Source organism: Zerene cesonia, chromosome 13 (genome assembly GCF_012273895.1).
Source record: "Zerene cesonia ecotype Mississippi chromosome 13, Zerene_cesonia_1.1, whole genome shotgun sequence".
Taxonomy (NCBI): domain Eukaryota; kingdom Metazoa; phylum Arthropoda; class Insecta; order Lepidoptera; family Pieridae; genus Zerene; species Zerene cesonia.
The window spans coordinates 1480470-1496628 of record NC_052114.1 but is presented as its reverse complement, the minus strand read 5'-3'; the positions used below and the strand labels follow the sequence as shown (position 1 = coordinate 1496628).

General features: G+C 33.9%; 1 protein-coding gene across 1 annotated transcript in view; it reads left to right on the top strand.

The window, feature by feature from the left end:
* Positions 1–14894, top strand: part of LOC119831364 (elongation of very long chain fatty acids protein AAEL008004-like) — a 42971-nt gene extending 28077 nt beyond the window's left edge. Inside the window, exons 3-7 of the mRNA XM_038354675.1 lie at positions 10723–10913; positions 12364–12444; positions 12944–13106; positions 13560–13696; positions 14104–14894. Of these exons, the coding sequence (XP_038210603.1) occupies positions 10723–10913; positions 12364–12444; positions 12944–13106; positions 13560–13696; positions 14104–14334 (803 nt within the window). The 3' untranslated portion in view covers positions 14335–14894. The remainder of the gene's footprint in view (positions 1–10722; positions 10914–12363; positions 12445–12943; positions 13107–13559; positions 13697–14103) is intronic.
* Positions 14895–16159: the final 1265 nt, after the last annotated feature.

The window sequence follows — 16159 nt, the reverse complement described above, 5'->3', positions numbered from 1 at the left end:
ATTCGTGCCGAAGCGTGCTCGACTACCACATACAAAACGTATATAAATACTAGCTGCGCCCCGCGGTTTCACCCGCGTATATAAATACTAGCTGCGCCCCGCGGTTTCACCCGCGTAAGTCAGTATCCCGTAGGGATATCGAGATAAAAAGCTGCCTATATGTTATTCCAGTTGTCCAGTTGTCTACGTACCAAATTTCATTGCAATCGGTTCAGTAGTTTTTGTGTGAAAGAGCAACAAACACACACATCCTTACAAACTTTCTCATTTATAATATTAAGTAGGATTCATACATATACAAAAACCACCATAACACCACCTAATTACACCACCTTTAATCAGTCCGTAGGTACCTATAATCAGTGCTTAAGTGTTCTCACTGCAGGGACAGTGACCTCGAATGAGGGTTCTGACAATAATCCACCACGATGGCCAAGTGCGGGTTGACAGATGTCGTCGAACTTTTGATTCTTGGACACGCCGGTTGCCTCACAATGTTTTCTTCACTGTTTCAATCAGTGACAATGTGGATAATGGAGGAAAATACATACATACAAATTAAATAAATTAGCGTAATCTCTATGCAGTTGCTCACATGTGTGAACACTGATTTATTATAGATGCAAATGCAATGCAACTTTGTTGTGGCGCATAATTAATATTCAATTAAACTTTTTGAATAAATTTAACATGATGATGACGATTTTCGATTTGTATAGCAAAAATTTAAATATTTCTCCCTTTGTCGGGTACACATTCTAATTTATTTTTAATGCAATATAAGATTTTGGGGATTCCCTGTTTGTGACCAAACTCCTTCGAAACGGTTGTACCGATTTTTATAACATTTTGTGTAAGTATATCTGAAAATCGATCGCCTCCTTGGTACAGTGGTTAAAAATGTCTCGGTCTGGCAGGACACAGAAGGCTGATCACCTAAAAGAAACCCTTGACCGTAAAAGAAAATCGATCAGTGAAACAGATGTACATCATCTGCCCCATACCCTACTAGGGGACGCGGGACTTCACAATATATCTGAAAATCGGCCAACATATATTTTACTTAGCCCTAAATGATAAAAGTAACAACATTCGTTAGGTCAGCGAATAAACAGTCGAAATTTTTTTTGGATTCGTGCTCTATTACTGTTTTTAAACACACCCAATTATTAGTTTTGTATTATCACACTTTTTCATTACTTATATGCATACAAGAGATACATTTTTAAATATATTGTATTTTGCATTAAGTATACATGCATAATGCATTTTAAAGCACCAAAAATATATTATATTTTTCTGAAATAACCTTTTCAATTTTCCGTTTTTTCCGTAATCAATTTAACTTTTTATTTAAATCGTACACTTATTAAAAGGCAATGACCTTTTCATAATAAGTCTGTAATGAGTTGAAATGTCAGCTAATGGATTACCGTTGATTCGAGCAATCAATATTCAAAAGTATATTGTTTACTGTATAACAATACTATTGGCGTAGCGGTTTTACAGCTGTTAAGATAAAGTTGAATGACCATTCGTATATTCGAGAAACGTAAAACTCGATTTTTTATTTTCCAACTTCCTGTTTAGGTTGAATCTTTGCGGAATCATTTGATAAGTTTAAATCGTTGTCATGAATTCATGGTAAGATTAAAGATTTGTTGTTAACGGAAGAATTTATTTTATTTATGAATTTTATCAGATCAATTTACATATGACATTTACAAGGACAAATTTGCCATTACATAATTGTATCAATGAATTTATTGATTACTAGCTTTACCCGTCGCGTCGCAATCTGCTGCGTAGATTTAGTGATTTAAGCATATATATGTAGAGTCTTAGGGACAGGCAGAGGATGCGACATTGTTTTATACTATGTGTGATTAAAATTGTATAGGCTTTTTGTTTGGTTACGTTAAAAGTGTTAAAACTAATAATTAATAATAGAATGCAATTAGGGTAATAAATAACTTATTTAGTCTCTTGTGTAATCATATCATAATATATAAATATTTGTTTACATAGCTAACTACCGATCCACCCTGGTTTCGCCCCTGGTTCGTCTTATCTCTCCACTAGCAGTGCGCCCCGGCTTCGCCCGTGCTGCACATGTAGCCTTCCTCAATAAATGGGCTTTCTAACACTGAACTAATTTTTCAAACCGGACCTGTACCATCTGAGATGAGTGCGTTCAAACAAACAAACTCTTCAGTTTTATAATATTAGTATAGATAAAAACCTTCCTTTACAAAAAACGTAAAAAGTCAATCGAATTGGTGAAGCCGTTCTCGAGATTTACACTAAGCAATTTACTAGGCGAAACATTTTTAAATATATACATAATTAAACATTAAGCATACTATATTGGAGTGACATTAATAGTTTCAAAGAATACAAATAGTCAAAATTCTCTTTTTTTCTTGGTGGGGTAATCTTGCATAGATACCCACGGCCCTCGGGGACGGAGGCGTGAGTTTCGTCGGATTCCTATCGACCAAAACCACACTGTTTTCCGTCGAGCCGCTTTATTGAATGAGCCACGGGAGCTAGTTATAATTCGTTTTTGACAAGGGTCAAAATCCTAACCTAGACTTAGAATATGTAAAACCCTGGATTGGTTTAGCTTAGACCACTGACCATTAGTTACTAAAAACTTTGAAATGATTGTAAATGCTTACCAGAAATGTTCGTGGGCGGTGGTGATCGCTTGCCATCAGACGAAACACGAATTCGCTCAGTTCTCTACTATTAAAATATAAAAATAACTCATCAATGATTTTTCCTTTATCCGTCATCAGTATCCGTCGTCATATCGTACCTATTCGCAAAGATCCGGAGTTAATAAACCCATATAAAACACGTAATTTCATGACGACAACGGGATGATATTATTTATAATCTAGTAACATATTAAATAAGACATTATTACATAATGATTTTGAACTGATAAAATTCTAGTCAAGTGGGTTACGTGTATAATTGACGAACTACAACTTCCACCTTGATTCCACCTACATTCCACCGTGATTTGAGTTTAAAAATGTTGAAATTAGTATTTTCATGTGTTTGATTTTACGCGAGCATTATACATTTAGAAATTAAAAACTTTTTAACGGATTTTAAACGCGATTAATTCATTATATTATTAACCCGACGTTTCGAACACTTTACAGCGAGCGTGGTCGCTGTAAACATTATTATATTTAATTTCTAAATGTTCAAATTGATATGTCCTATTCTTTTTAAAGTTCATATAAAACCTGCCTAAAAGATGTTTAATAGAAAGACATAAACATAATTAATAAATTGCATGTTAAATCCGCTATAAAAGTCAAATTTCTAAACGATTAGATACTCTAAAATCAATTAAAGACACATTAGCTGATAAAATTCATAAAATGCGATTCCTTCATTGTAGATATACCCTTTTTTTTTTTTTTTTTATAGTGGAGAATGCTCATGCATACCCACGGCCTTCGGGGAAAGACCGCGGGTTATGTCGGACTCCTACTGCCTATATGCCATAAGCAGTAGACCTACCGACTAAACTCCACTGTGTTCCGTCTCACCACGTTAGCCGAGGTCGTGGGAACTCTTCGAGAAATCGTCCACGACATTGTAGATATACCCTAACATAATGTTACTGTTATTAATCGAAATTGTGATATAATATTATTAATGTCTGGCCCAATATTTTCATATTTTGTTCAAAGTAAATACCAATTATCCCTGCTCACAATGTCGTAATTATATCTCGTTGTGTTTCTTATTGACAGTAGAAGGACCTTATGAAAGAAAAACTTAACTAATTTTCGCCGAAAAGGAAATTTAACTTCCATATTCCTGTCTAACGCGTGTAGTGAATCTTCAGGTAAGACAGGAAGACACGACAACGTCTATCGTATCATAACCACCGGTGGTTTCAGGGTTTCAAACCCCCCTCCCTCCCTCCATTTCTTAATTACGTGATTCCTACCATCGTCTCCTTCCAACTTCTTTATTTTTATATAGCCTTTATTAACTGTCTATTCGATAGAGGACTCATAAGTCCCCATGGGAGCATTTTCTGGGTTATATTACAGTTATTATACATACTTTTACTCGTTTTACATTTTTAACGTAAAATTTGACTATGTACCAAGTGTAGGCTGTTTTATTTTCGTGTTATAGAGATTAACATGTATGTGTAAAGAGAATCCATATTATACAAAATACACATCTTAACTTCAAGGTCATACCGAGGCTTCTGAGATTGTGGGATTTGGTAATCGATGTTGCAAGACGATAAATTCATATCGATGAAATATATGATGCTTGTATAAATTGCCATTTATATTAGTTATTGCGTTATGTGATGAACTTAATTTGTGACGTTTTTTCGATTATTTATCATATTTTCGATTAAGAACTAGCTTTCGCCCGCGGCGTCGCATGCTTTAAATTCGGAGTAGTTTAATAGATGAATATATGAACCTTCTTCTTGAATCACTCTATCTACTAAGAAACCATCAAAATGCGTTGTATAGTTATCATGTTTGAAACATACGTACATACGGACTGATACGGGAGGCGACTTTGCTTTATACTATGTAGTCATGTTTTGAATAAATCTTAGCATAATATTTATAAAGGGTTTAACCATTCGGAATATTTCACGCTTAATTGATAAATAATTATTTTCTTCAGCGGTTGAGGAAGAATGTAAAATGTCATCATATTGCTATGATGACAATGTCGTTAAATTACGACTAATGACTTAAGAAGTATATCTCTAATAACAAGTAATTAGCTGGACAATTAATTATATTTGTTTTTGAGTATTTTTAAATGTGAAAGTTCGTTTGTTTGGATGTTTGTCCGTTAATCACGCTGAAACTACAGTGATTTTTGTGAAATTTGACATACAGACAGGGTATGAGCTGACTTGGATGATAGGATTCTTTTTATCTCGAGAAATGCTCCCTTGCGATAAAACAGGAATCTTGACATCCGGGTGAAGCCGGGACGAGCGAATAGTAAAGCTCATAAAAGTGAAATACAATATAAATTTAAGTATGGTTAAGAGTAATACCTACATACAGCGTAGCAGCCCAGATATTCATATTATATGTTTCTTTTAAGAAATATTTTCGCTTTATTGTGGGAGTCGAGTACGCTTTGGCACGAATTGGGCCAGCTCGCATCGGGGAAGTACCACACCCCCACAGAAAACCGGCGTGAAATAGTGGCATGCCACTGTGTTTCGTACGGTGAGTGGGGGAGCCGGAGGCCCGTTTCCTTTTCCTCACCCGTCCCAGTCCATTCCTTCTTTCCATTCGCTAATCCATTCCTTTTCCCTTAGGTACCCCAAAAAAGCGGGCAGCGCATTCGCAGAGGCCTTACCTTTGCGAATGTTCATGGGCGGTGGTGATCGCTTACCATCAGGCGAACCACCAGCTCAGTTGCCCGCTATGACATAAAAAAAAACTTGTATTTAATAATGTCTATCCCTTTGTATCTAAGAAATACATATAGCAATATTCTAGTAGTCTGCCCGCGGCTTCGCCCGTCTAATCAAAGGGAAATATTCCTGGGAATGATGCGCCGCGGTAAACACACACTATATCCAAAAGGACATAGAAATGTCCAGAGTTTATACTCAAAAATTGCATTTGTTTATTTGGATGTAAATCTTTAAAACTACGCAATGGATTTTGATGCGGTTTTCTTAATAGATAAAGTGATTCAAGAGGAAGGTTTTTATGTATGATACCATATTTTAAACTACTCCGAATGTAACGCGTGCGAAGCCGTGGGCAAATGCTAGTGTGATATATAGACGTTATATTAATACGTCATTGATTTTGCAAAATCGGCTATAAAACAAAGCATACTATTCTTTACACCGTAAGCTTTTTAGTTTCGATTTATTAAAACGTTTATCTTTTTATAACCGACTTCAACAGAAAGCCTCCCGTGTGAATCAATTTAAATATGGTTAGTTTGTATATGAAGGTTTAGTTTTTTGTAAAAATGATTTTTTTACGAGGGCAACACACAATTTCGAGGTAATAATAATATATTATATGTAACATTGTCCTATCACGCTGTTTGTTACCGACCGGAGTGATTTTTATAAAATTTATTTATGCACATCGTATTAGTCTGACAATCGGTCAACATAAACCCTTAAATGATGAGTCGTCAGGTCACGGGGAATACGGCGTCTTAAAGCAGTATTAATTCCAGCACGAGAAACTAATGATGCTAGACGACTATATAGCTCTCTCTCTTTTCCACTGGAATTAGTGCTACTTTAAGGCGTCACGTTAACCCCAGGTAGAATAATACAGTTCTAGATATACAGTAGTATATCTGTGTAGTATATGCGTAAGTATTAAGACTAATTATATATATTTATTTCCATTATGCATTTTCCAGATAAAATTTATTACGATATGAGGAAATAACTCAGATAAACACATACCAACATAATCTTTGCATTATATCGCTATTACCAGCCCAACGATGATGTATATTGAACTGACTTATTTTTATGTATACTTACATACAATAGGCGCTATACCGCCTATATAAAAAAGTGAGGCTTTTTTGTCATACTCGGCAGTGGCGCTAGTGGGTCGCCTGATGGTAAGCGCTACCACCACCCATGGACATTTGGACAGGTGTAAGGACTATTGCAGACCTTCAAATGGATTGCCGACTTCAAATTGCGAAGGGATTAAGAAAGGATTGACGAGAGGAATAAAGGAAAGAACTGGGAAGCGTAAGGAAAATGATATGGGCCTCCGTCTTTCCCCTCACCGAACGAATCAGGGCAGTATGCTATTTCTTCTATGGGGGTGTGGTACTTTTCCGGTGCGAGCTGGCTCAATTCATGCCGAAGCGTGCTCGACTAGCACATACAAAGTGAGGTGTTCCCTAGTTCCTCACTAGAGGAAAGATGTTTTTGAGAATCCCTACCGGGACCGAATTGAACCCGGGACCTCTCGGTTCTGCGCTGACGCGTTAACCACTATACCAAGGAGGGCGAAACAGTCAAACTTCTAAATACGGCCTAGCTCTGCCATTTTCCCACGCTGGAATTAGTAAAGATATAAGATGTGGCAGTAACTCCGTAGTACATCACTTGTTTGATTTTGATTTGAATAAGATTTATCAAATAATTTCGGCAACGTGGTGGTTTATAAAACTGACGATAATAGTAAAAATCTAGTTGTTTCAACCGGTTATGTCACTGGTTCATCAGTTTCTGGATTGTTCCATTTTTTTGTACTGATATTCAATGGTTTGCGAATTGCGAACAAACATAAATGTCAGTTTTAGAATATTTTAATATGGTAATGTAATAAACTATCTTTGATGTATGTAATTACTGGTTATAAAATAAAATTGATCGATGCATATCAACAAAATAATTAATACAATATTGTTATCGAAATTTGCAAAAAAGCGACAATAATACTCGTAGAACAATCGATTGTTTTAAAAAAAAAACTGTAAACAACAAATGGCAATAGATTTCGCACAGCACAAATAAGGACTTAATGCAGATAGCTCGAAAACACAAATTTGCGTAACAGATCAAGACAGAAATACTAATATTATTGTAGGTCGTATGGTCTTAATATGTCGTTAGGTATTCCACGATATAGTACACTTTAATTCCATCGCGTATTGAATGTTAATGGTTTTTAAGTACATAGTGTCATCTTCATTTTATTGTTATGGTAACACGGTTGTAGAATTGTTGTGATTTTTATAACAGAGGGAACAATGAAAATCCTCATACAGAATTCAATTCTAAATATCTGCTTATTACTAATTAGCTATGAGTAATAACTGTTGCGGATCTTATCAACCTTATTAGGTATTTAGGTACATTACGTCAGTATTGACTTATTTTGTACAAGTAGATATTTGAATGAAATATTATGGACAGGTGTCAAATAAACTTTTTCATTATGAGGTTATTTTTTCTTTGTACCAAGATTCGTATAGGATTTGTGAACTAAAATTATGACTGAATGTTCTGAAACAGTCTTATCTTTCTTGAGGTACCTATCATATTTATAAGATTGGCGATCCACTCTTTTTTATATTAAAAGCGTTTCTTCGTTGTTAAACTTCATTGTTTAGTAACTGAATACTTTTTTAGGATGACTTCATTTCTGTGGAACATATTCACATTCAGTTATAAATTGCAAAAGGTTAAGTATAAGAAAAATCATAATAGTATTGTGGGCCTTGATCGCTGATTGCTATAATTAATTCGTATAGCGAGGAGAGCGAGTCGATGGTTCGTTTTAAAATAACATATGATATTTGCATAAAAACTCAGACGTGGCATATAACTGTTGAGCTTAAATAGAACTGGGCTGGCCATGTTTTTGCCGAATGTGAATAAGGATTAAAGGGGGCGTGGCAGCCCTTTTTTGTGGGGATATCTTGCAAAGATACCGGCCCTCTTGGAAGGAGGCATGGGTTATGTTGGATTTCTATCGACCAAAACCCCATTGTGTTCCGTCGAGCCGCTTTAGTAAAGGGGCCACGAGAGCTAATTATAATTCATCCGCGACCTGTGCGTGGCAGCCCTAGATTCAGATGGTGAGACGTGCTGTAAGGATTTGCGCCTTACTCAGAATAGGGAGACGTGGACTGAGGGAAGAGAGGCCTTTGCGCAGCAGTTGGACAACCATGATAATAATAGTAAATAAAATTTGCATAATAATTGTGCAACAACAGCACATAATCAGAGCTAATTGTAACAGACGCCTATAGAATGTTTTCAAGGATTGGAAAGATCTAGAATTATTCTAATAATCTATTAATGTGTGATTAAAATCAATTTCATTGTTTCGAAGAAACTGAAAACAAATAAACAAATCAATTTGAATAATTATAGTTGCAGTGTGTATATTTACAAGTAACAGTATTTTAAGCTTCTTATTGATATAAATGAAAAACATCCCAATTTTTATGATTTGGACATCCAGCGTGGAAAGTTGGACTAATTTCGTATATTCTTTGTTGTAAAAAATACGTCATCAAATAATATTGCGTGTGTGTGTGTGTGTGTGTAATAAATAACTGTATATGTGTGTCAAAAATAAATGACTATTATGGTCTTTAATTTGGTTAATATTATGTAGATAATTACAAACGACCAGCGAGAATTGGAGTACAACAGACTCCGAGTATATAATATTCAAAAGAGATTACAGACATTGTATCATTTAATTCATTATCTAGAATTAAAACAAGAATTCAAATTGCAAATAAGCTGCAATGAATTGGATATGGGAGATACCAGTTATGCAACAACCTACCATCTACCTTCGCAGTATTTTCGATTAAGCCCTGTTTATTCAGAAGTTTGAATAAAGCCATAATTTCAGTCAAACAATGAATAAATGATTTATGTACATTGACACAGTGAGAGATGAAGTAAGCGCTAATCTGCTGGACACGTGGATTTTACTATAATCACAACCAACATTGTAGAATAATATTTGTTAAACTGGTTTTTAACGACATGTGCGATATCCTTATGAGATGAAAAAACGAGCAGAAATTGTACGCGGCAAAAAGTTACATTTTAAATATGAAAAAGGTGTTCAGCTTGTTTCGAAGACAGGACAAAAATGGTTCTTATTGGTTAAAAAATAATGCTTTTTTTCCTAAAAGTGTATTAGGTAAAATTTTAATAACGCGTTTAAAATTATAGGGCCATTGCTTAGTTAGTACATTAATTACATTTTTTTATTATATGTTTCAAACAACATTACTAAAACCTGATGATGAATTTTATTAAAATAATTCGTATCATAGCCTGGGTACCTAGCATATTCTGTTAAAAACAACGTAACTGCTGTGCCAGATACCCTGAAGAAATTTCATTAATATCTAATATATTTGCAAATAGAATCTGTATGTAAAACTTAACACCAAATGAATGCAATATAATAAACATCTAGGAATAATTCGTTTCTCATCCAACCTGGACGCTAAAACTATAGTAGTATCAGAGAAGTACTTTGTTAAATTTATTACTTTACTCATTCAATAACATTAATTATAAAATTAAATAGGTAAGGTTTTTGAAGAAAAGAGTGTATGTAATTGTAATAATTAATATTAAGATACATTTCTGCTGCCCGACGGTAAAAAGACAGATATACAGATACTATATGGTTATTAAACGCAGTTTTTTCTTATTTCATCATAACACCTCTTTTAGCATTATATTTTTACAGACAAACAAACAGAATGTTAACAAACAGAATATTCATTAACAACTGTAAAACTAAACTAAACAAAAAAATATTTCATTGCATGTAACATAATGACACAGTAAAGCTAGTGCACCAAAAAGTACTATTATAATACGAAATAGGAGGTAGTTTTTTTTATGACCATTTTATTCATGCTAGTGTCCCCGTGACCACGCTCGCTGAAAAGTGGTTGAAACGTCAAGTTAATAATATAATGAATAAACCGTGTTTAAAATCCGTTAAAAAGTTCAATTTCTAAGTAGACATATTTTTTAAAAGAGCAACTACAGAGGTTCTTGCCGGCTCTTCTCTGTAGAAACTGCTTTCCGAACCGATGGTCAATGTTAAAACTATGCTATGATGATTTAAAAGTGCTACTATAAGAAGTGTGATTGAATAAATAAATGTTTGAGTTTGAGTTTGAAAACCGATTATTCTATTACAGATCCCCGTACAGAAAACTGGTGGTTGATGTCGGGACCAGGGCCACTCATCACGATTCTGGCCACATACCTATACTTCTGCACGTCTGTAGGACCGCGGTATATGAGAGACAGGAAACCATACTCATTGAAAAACACCATTGTAGTGTACAATGTCTCACAGATTTTGATGAGCATATTCCTGGTGTATGAGGTAAGAATTACACCTATATCTTAAGTAAAATAGGCCCGTATATAATCATGCATGCCGGCATGACGGACGGCACGCATTCCATCGCTGCTGACAGTCGAAACGTATGACCCTCTATGTGCAGTGTGCACACGCTGATACCTACCCGTTATTCTAAAACGCTTCATAGAGATTCATACATTTTGGCTGTCACATCTGTACTTAAAAAGTCGAGCGATGAGCGAGATTATATAAAGAACGCTTATACTATGGTCTTAAAATTGCTGGTACCTTTTTCGAACATTAAATTTTTCTTGGTTATTATTTACATTGATGTATAATGTTCATCCTAAATACATATGTATAATTTTATACGATACGCATCAGATGCGTTTATTGTTATTTTTTATATGAATTAATTATTTTATGTTGGTTATATATTGTTTTTGTGATATCCGTATACAAGGAACGAGTACCTAAAACTATTCAATTAAAACATTTTTCTGGACATGCACGTGTAAACATTTTAAAATTACCTTCATTGTTTTTGGTTATGAAAAAATATCTTATAACAAAAAGCAAATGATTTTGTGAAGAAACGAATAGCAGCGATCCATTTTAGAATTATGATCAAAAATTACGATTGAGTTATTTTATTTCCATACTAGCTGCGCCCCGCGGTTTCACCCGCGTAAGTCCGTATTCCGTAGGAATATCGGGATAAAAAGTTGCCTATATGTTATTCCAGTTGTCCAGCTATCTGCTTACCAAATTTCATTGCAATCGGTTCAGTAGTTTTTGCGTGAAAGAGTAACAAACATCCATACATCCATACTTACAAACTTTCGCCTTTATAATAGTAGTAGGATTTTTACCGTGTACAAATTATTATTTTTCCTTTGATGTTTTGTTATAACAACACACACTTATACAAAATGTTAACAGTTTTAATAAAATGGTTGACATCAACAACATAATAATGTGGAAGTTTTCTACAAATCTGGAACAATTTCCGCGTTATAAAACAAATGGCGCGTTGGCCGTAATCTTAGTCCTTTGACATTTTGTTTTTTTTTATGCAGACCGTCGAAACGTTTAATTGTTTAAAATTGGAATTTGCACTATAAATAAAAGGCATTAAGAATGAGTTACAAAGCAGTCGTTACTGGCAAATGTTGGTATTGGATCATATCATAATAATATCAAAATATTCGTAACTTGTAACACAAATCAGTTTCTTTTTCAACCGAGTTCAAAAAAAGGAGGAAGATTTCAATTCGATTTGTGTTTTTTGGGTTTTTTTTATCTCAGAACTTTCGACTGGGTGAACCGATATTGATGATTCTTTTTATATAAAAAAAGCTGATGACACGTGTGCGGTTCCATTAAAAGTTAAACTTGTTGAGGCAAAAATAATAATTTTTATATTATTTAGTGAATAAAATATTAACAAAACATCTTATTTCTATTCCAGGGTTTAGTAGCGGGTTGGTGGAACGACTATAACTTTTCATGTCAACCAGTAGATTATTCAGACAGCCCGAAAGCAAGAAGAGTGAGTTTAATTTGAAATAAGAAATGCACCCATTTTTCCCAAACAAATTTAAAACAATATTATAACAGCGGACTCTGCATTACGTACGGTATCGCTGGGCCACTAAACATTTTTGGTTGTTTGCTGCGAAAACTATATTTTTAACCGATTTTGAAAGCTCTTTCACTTGAACAATCAAATCACATTATTACCGGATGCAAGTCTCCTTAGGCTTTACACCTAGATCAACCCGAGAAAAGTGAGTCTCAGTCTACAAATCAAAATAAAACCATGATTTCCCATCATCACCACGTCAGTTACCATGATTTCTAGCTTATCCACTAACATAGACAAGTGATAGTTCTCGTTGTCTATTCAATTGCAACTCATATTTACGATTTAACAATACGAAATATTTCCTGCTCTGTAGCACCATTAGAACCAATCCCAATTAAACTTTAAAAACAAAGAATGCTCTGTAAATATTATTATAAACTAGTCGCTTGCTTTTGTATTATAGATGGCAGCTGCAGTCTGGTGGTACTTCTTTGCGAAAATAATCGAATTACTCGACACGATATTCTTTGTTTTGAGAAAGAAAAATAGACAGATATCGTTCCTCCATCTTTATCATCACACTATGATGCCTATTTGTGCCTGGATTGGTACAAAATTCTTAGCAGGTAAGTTGTCAGAACAAATTGGATATGATCATGGAAATAAGTCAATAAGGGATGACTCCGAGCCAAAACTTAATTTGAATTGTGGTTCTTCCCTTTTATGAATCAATCCATGCCATTTTATATATATAGTTTATGGCCATCATGATCTAAGGAAAAAGCGAAGTATAACGTTTCCACTAAATCACTATTTTTTGTCATCGTCAAACGCCTTGCGTATTTTATTTCCAAGTTGGCGTCTTCATAAAGTTCTACATTTATAATACACTAGCTTTCCACACGTGGCTTCATCCACATAATCAAAGGAAAACATAGACAGTCCGATGTTTCGCACACATATTTCCCGTTATCTATGGAAATTTCGGTAAACTACAAAATATCTCTGTTTCCAACTTACAATAAAAATTTATCCGAATCAGTGAATATTTACTCAATGTGTCCGTCCAATAATTACAGGTGGTCACGGAACGTTGCTGGGTGTGATAAACTCCTTTATCCACATCATCATGTACTCCTACTATCTGATCTCTGGACTTGGTCCACAATACCAGAAATTCCTGTGGTGGAAGAGACATGTCACCACCTTGCAATTGGTAAGCTTTTTTAAGTTTTCACTGTTTATCATTAACATTGTACTTAACGCATTTATGAAATGAAAATTATGAATGGAAACTAAACTGGAATGCTGATATTCATTTTGGATTTAGAATGTCTCAACTCATTGACTTATATAATATTTAAATGTTTTTATCAAACTCTAACCTTGACTATTTTTTTTATTCATGTAAACTTTTATAAGCCATTATGTCTTGCATTTATTTTAAACTAACACCAATTCCGAATGTCGCTTCTACCGAGATGATCGGCAAGAAACTCGATAGTTACTCTTTTAATCATCGATTTATCGTTTGCTTTGAATTTAAGTTAATGTTATTTTATTGACTACATGTTGAAGCGTTTCTTTAATTCTAGTTCCTTATTTATTAATCACTTCTTACAGATCCAATTCTGCATTATCTTTTACCACAACTTCAGTGTGATGTTCTGCGAATGCAACTACCCCAAATTCATCAACTTCCTACTGTCACTCAATGCTGGAATGTTCCTTTATATGTTTGGCAGTTTTTACTACAGAAATTACGTGAAATCTGACGACAGAAACTGTAAACCCATCACATATACAAACGGAGTTTCAAATGGTGTTGTTAATGAAAAATGTAAAGAGTCCTAGTTCTAATTGCTCAATTACATTAAGCGGATTATTGATGTGTGATTTAGTTTAATTATAAATATAGATATAGGTTTGAATGTAAGACTTGAAATACTGGACAGGAACAATCGACAGAACTTACTTTTGCACCGTAATTTATATTAGTTATCAGATCACAGTACTAAAATAGTTAACTACATTTAAGCAAAGTTATACTCTGTTAAAGTACTACTAGATATCAATATGAAATTTCATGTGTGATAGAAATTTTGCTCTCGATAACGACTTTTCATTTACAATAAGTAATATAATTCACAACTTGAACAACAACAGTGATTATGATGGTAAACTTATTGCAAAAAATTCAGGTGTATCCTTAATATTTCCATCGTGATATTGACATCAGCAGATATACATAGCACGTGTAGTCTACACATGTTAAAGAGTGACTGTACAACATTATTTAAGTTGGTTGATGACTTCAGAAGTGCATAGATGTTGTAATAATTATTAGTCGTCATAAATTATGCAAATTTGTATAGCAGGTGAAGATTATTGTAAATCCCCTATTAAAATAATATAGAAAACTAGCTGCGCCCCGCGGTTTCACCCGTGTAAGTCCGTATCCCGTAGGAATATCGGGATAAAAAGTTGCCTATATGTTATTCCAGCTATCTACGTACCAAATTTCATTGCAATCTATTCATTAGTTTTTGCGTGAAAAAGTAACAAACATCCATACATCCATACTTACAAACTTTCACGTTTATAATATTAGTAGGATAGCATAAGCAAGAATTTCTGATCAAAGCACATTGGATTTATAAATATTATTAGCGGTTACGAAAACATGTTAATTTTATATAATATTGAACCTTTTACAATATTAGTATATACTTTATTAGCGTATGTACCTTATAATAATTTTATTTGCGGTGATTTAAATTGGTTTATATTTTTTAAGATATATTTTAGTGTACCAAAGTTATAGTAGAAACTATTTTATAAAAAATCTGTAAGTGAGTATTAAACACGAACAATATTAAATACAAAAATTTCGCGATGAGAGGGAGAAAGTATTTAATCTCTTTTAATTTTCTACAGGCGCGTGTATATAATTTATATTATGACGACTGTGATATTTATTTTATAGAATATCATTAAAGCAATTTTCAGTTTTCTCACACTCATATATTTTTCAATGCATAATAAAAATATAATATATGGCACATTTAAAACCCGAATTCCATTTAGAAATAGTTGTATCAAAAGAATTTAATTACAACAAGTTCTAGTTAGGGAAAATTCGTTGTAACAAAAAACTGGTTTTAATGGTAACATTTATAAGTATATTACAGCAGAATCATGCGTATTCCCAACGAAATAGGAAATAAAATATATTTGCCAAGATATAAATAAAAAAACATTTCTCGTTTGATCCGTACAAATCTGATTTAATATGTTAATTGTAACATATGATACAGTTTGCTAGGTTATTCGCCTATGAGTTAGTTGTTTGTTGTTTAACAGTGTCAGAATAAGAATTACTCTACGAATAGGGCAAGTTACGTATATTGTTACATATAGACTTTCAAACGAGCAACTAAAAAATTATGGTTGGGAACAAATTTTCGGAATTATCAATAACTAGCTGCGCCCCGCGGTTTCACCTGCGTAAGTCCGTATCCCGCTGAAATATCGGGTAAAAAGGTTGCCTATATATTAGTCCTGTTCTCCAGCTGTCTACGTACCAAGTTTCATTGCAATCGGTTCAGAAGTTTTTGCGTGAAATAGTAACAAACACACACACGTCCTTGCAAACTTTCGCATTTATAATATTAGTAGG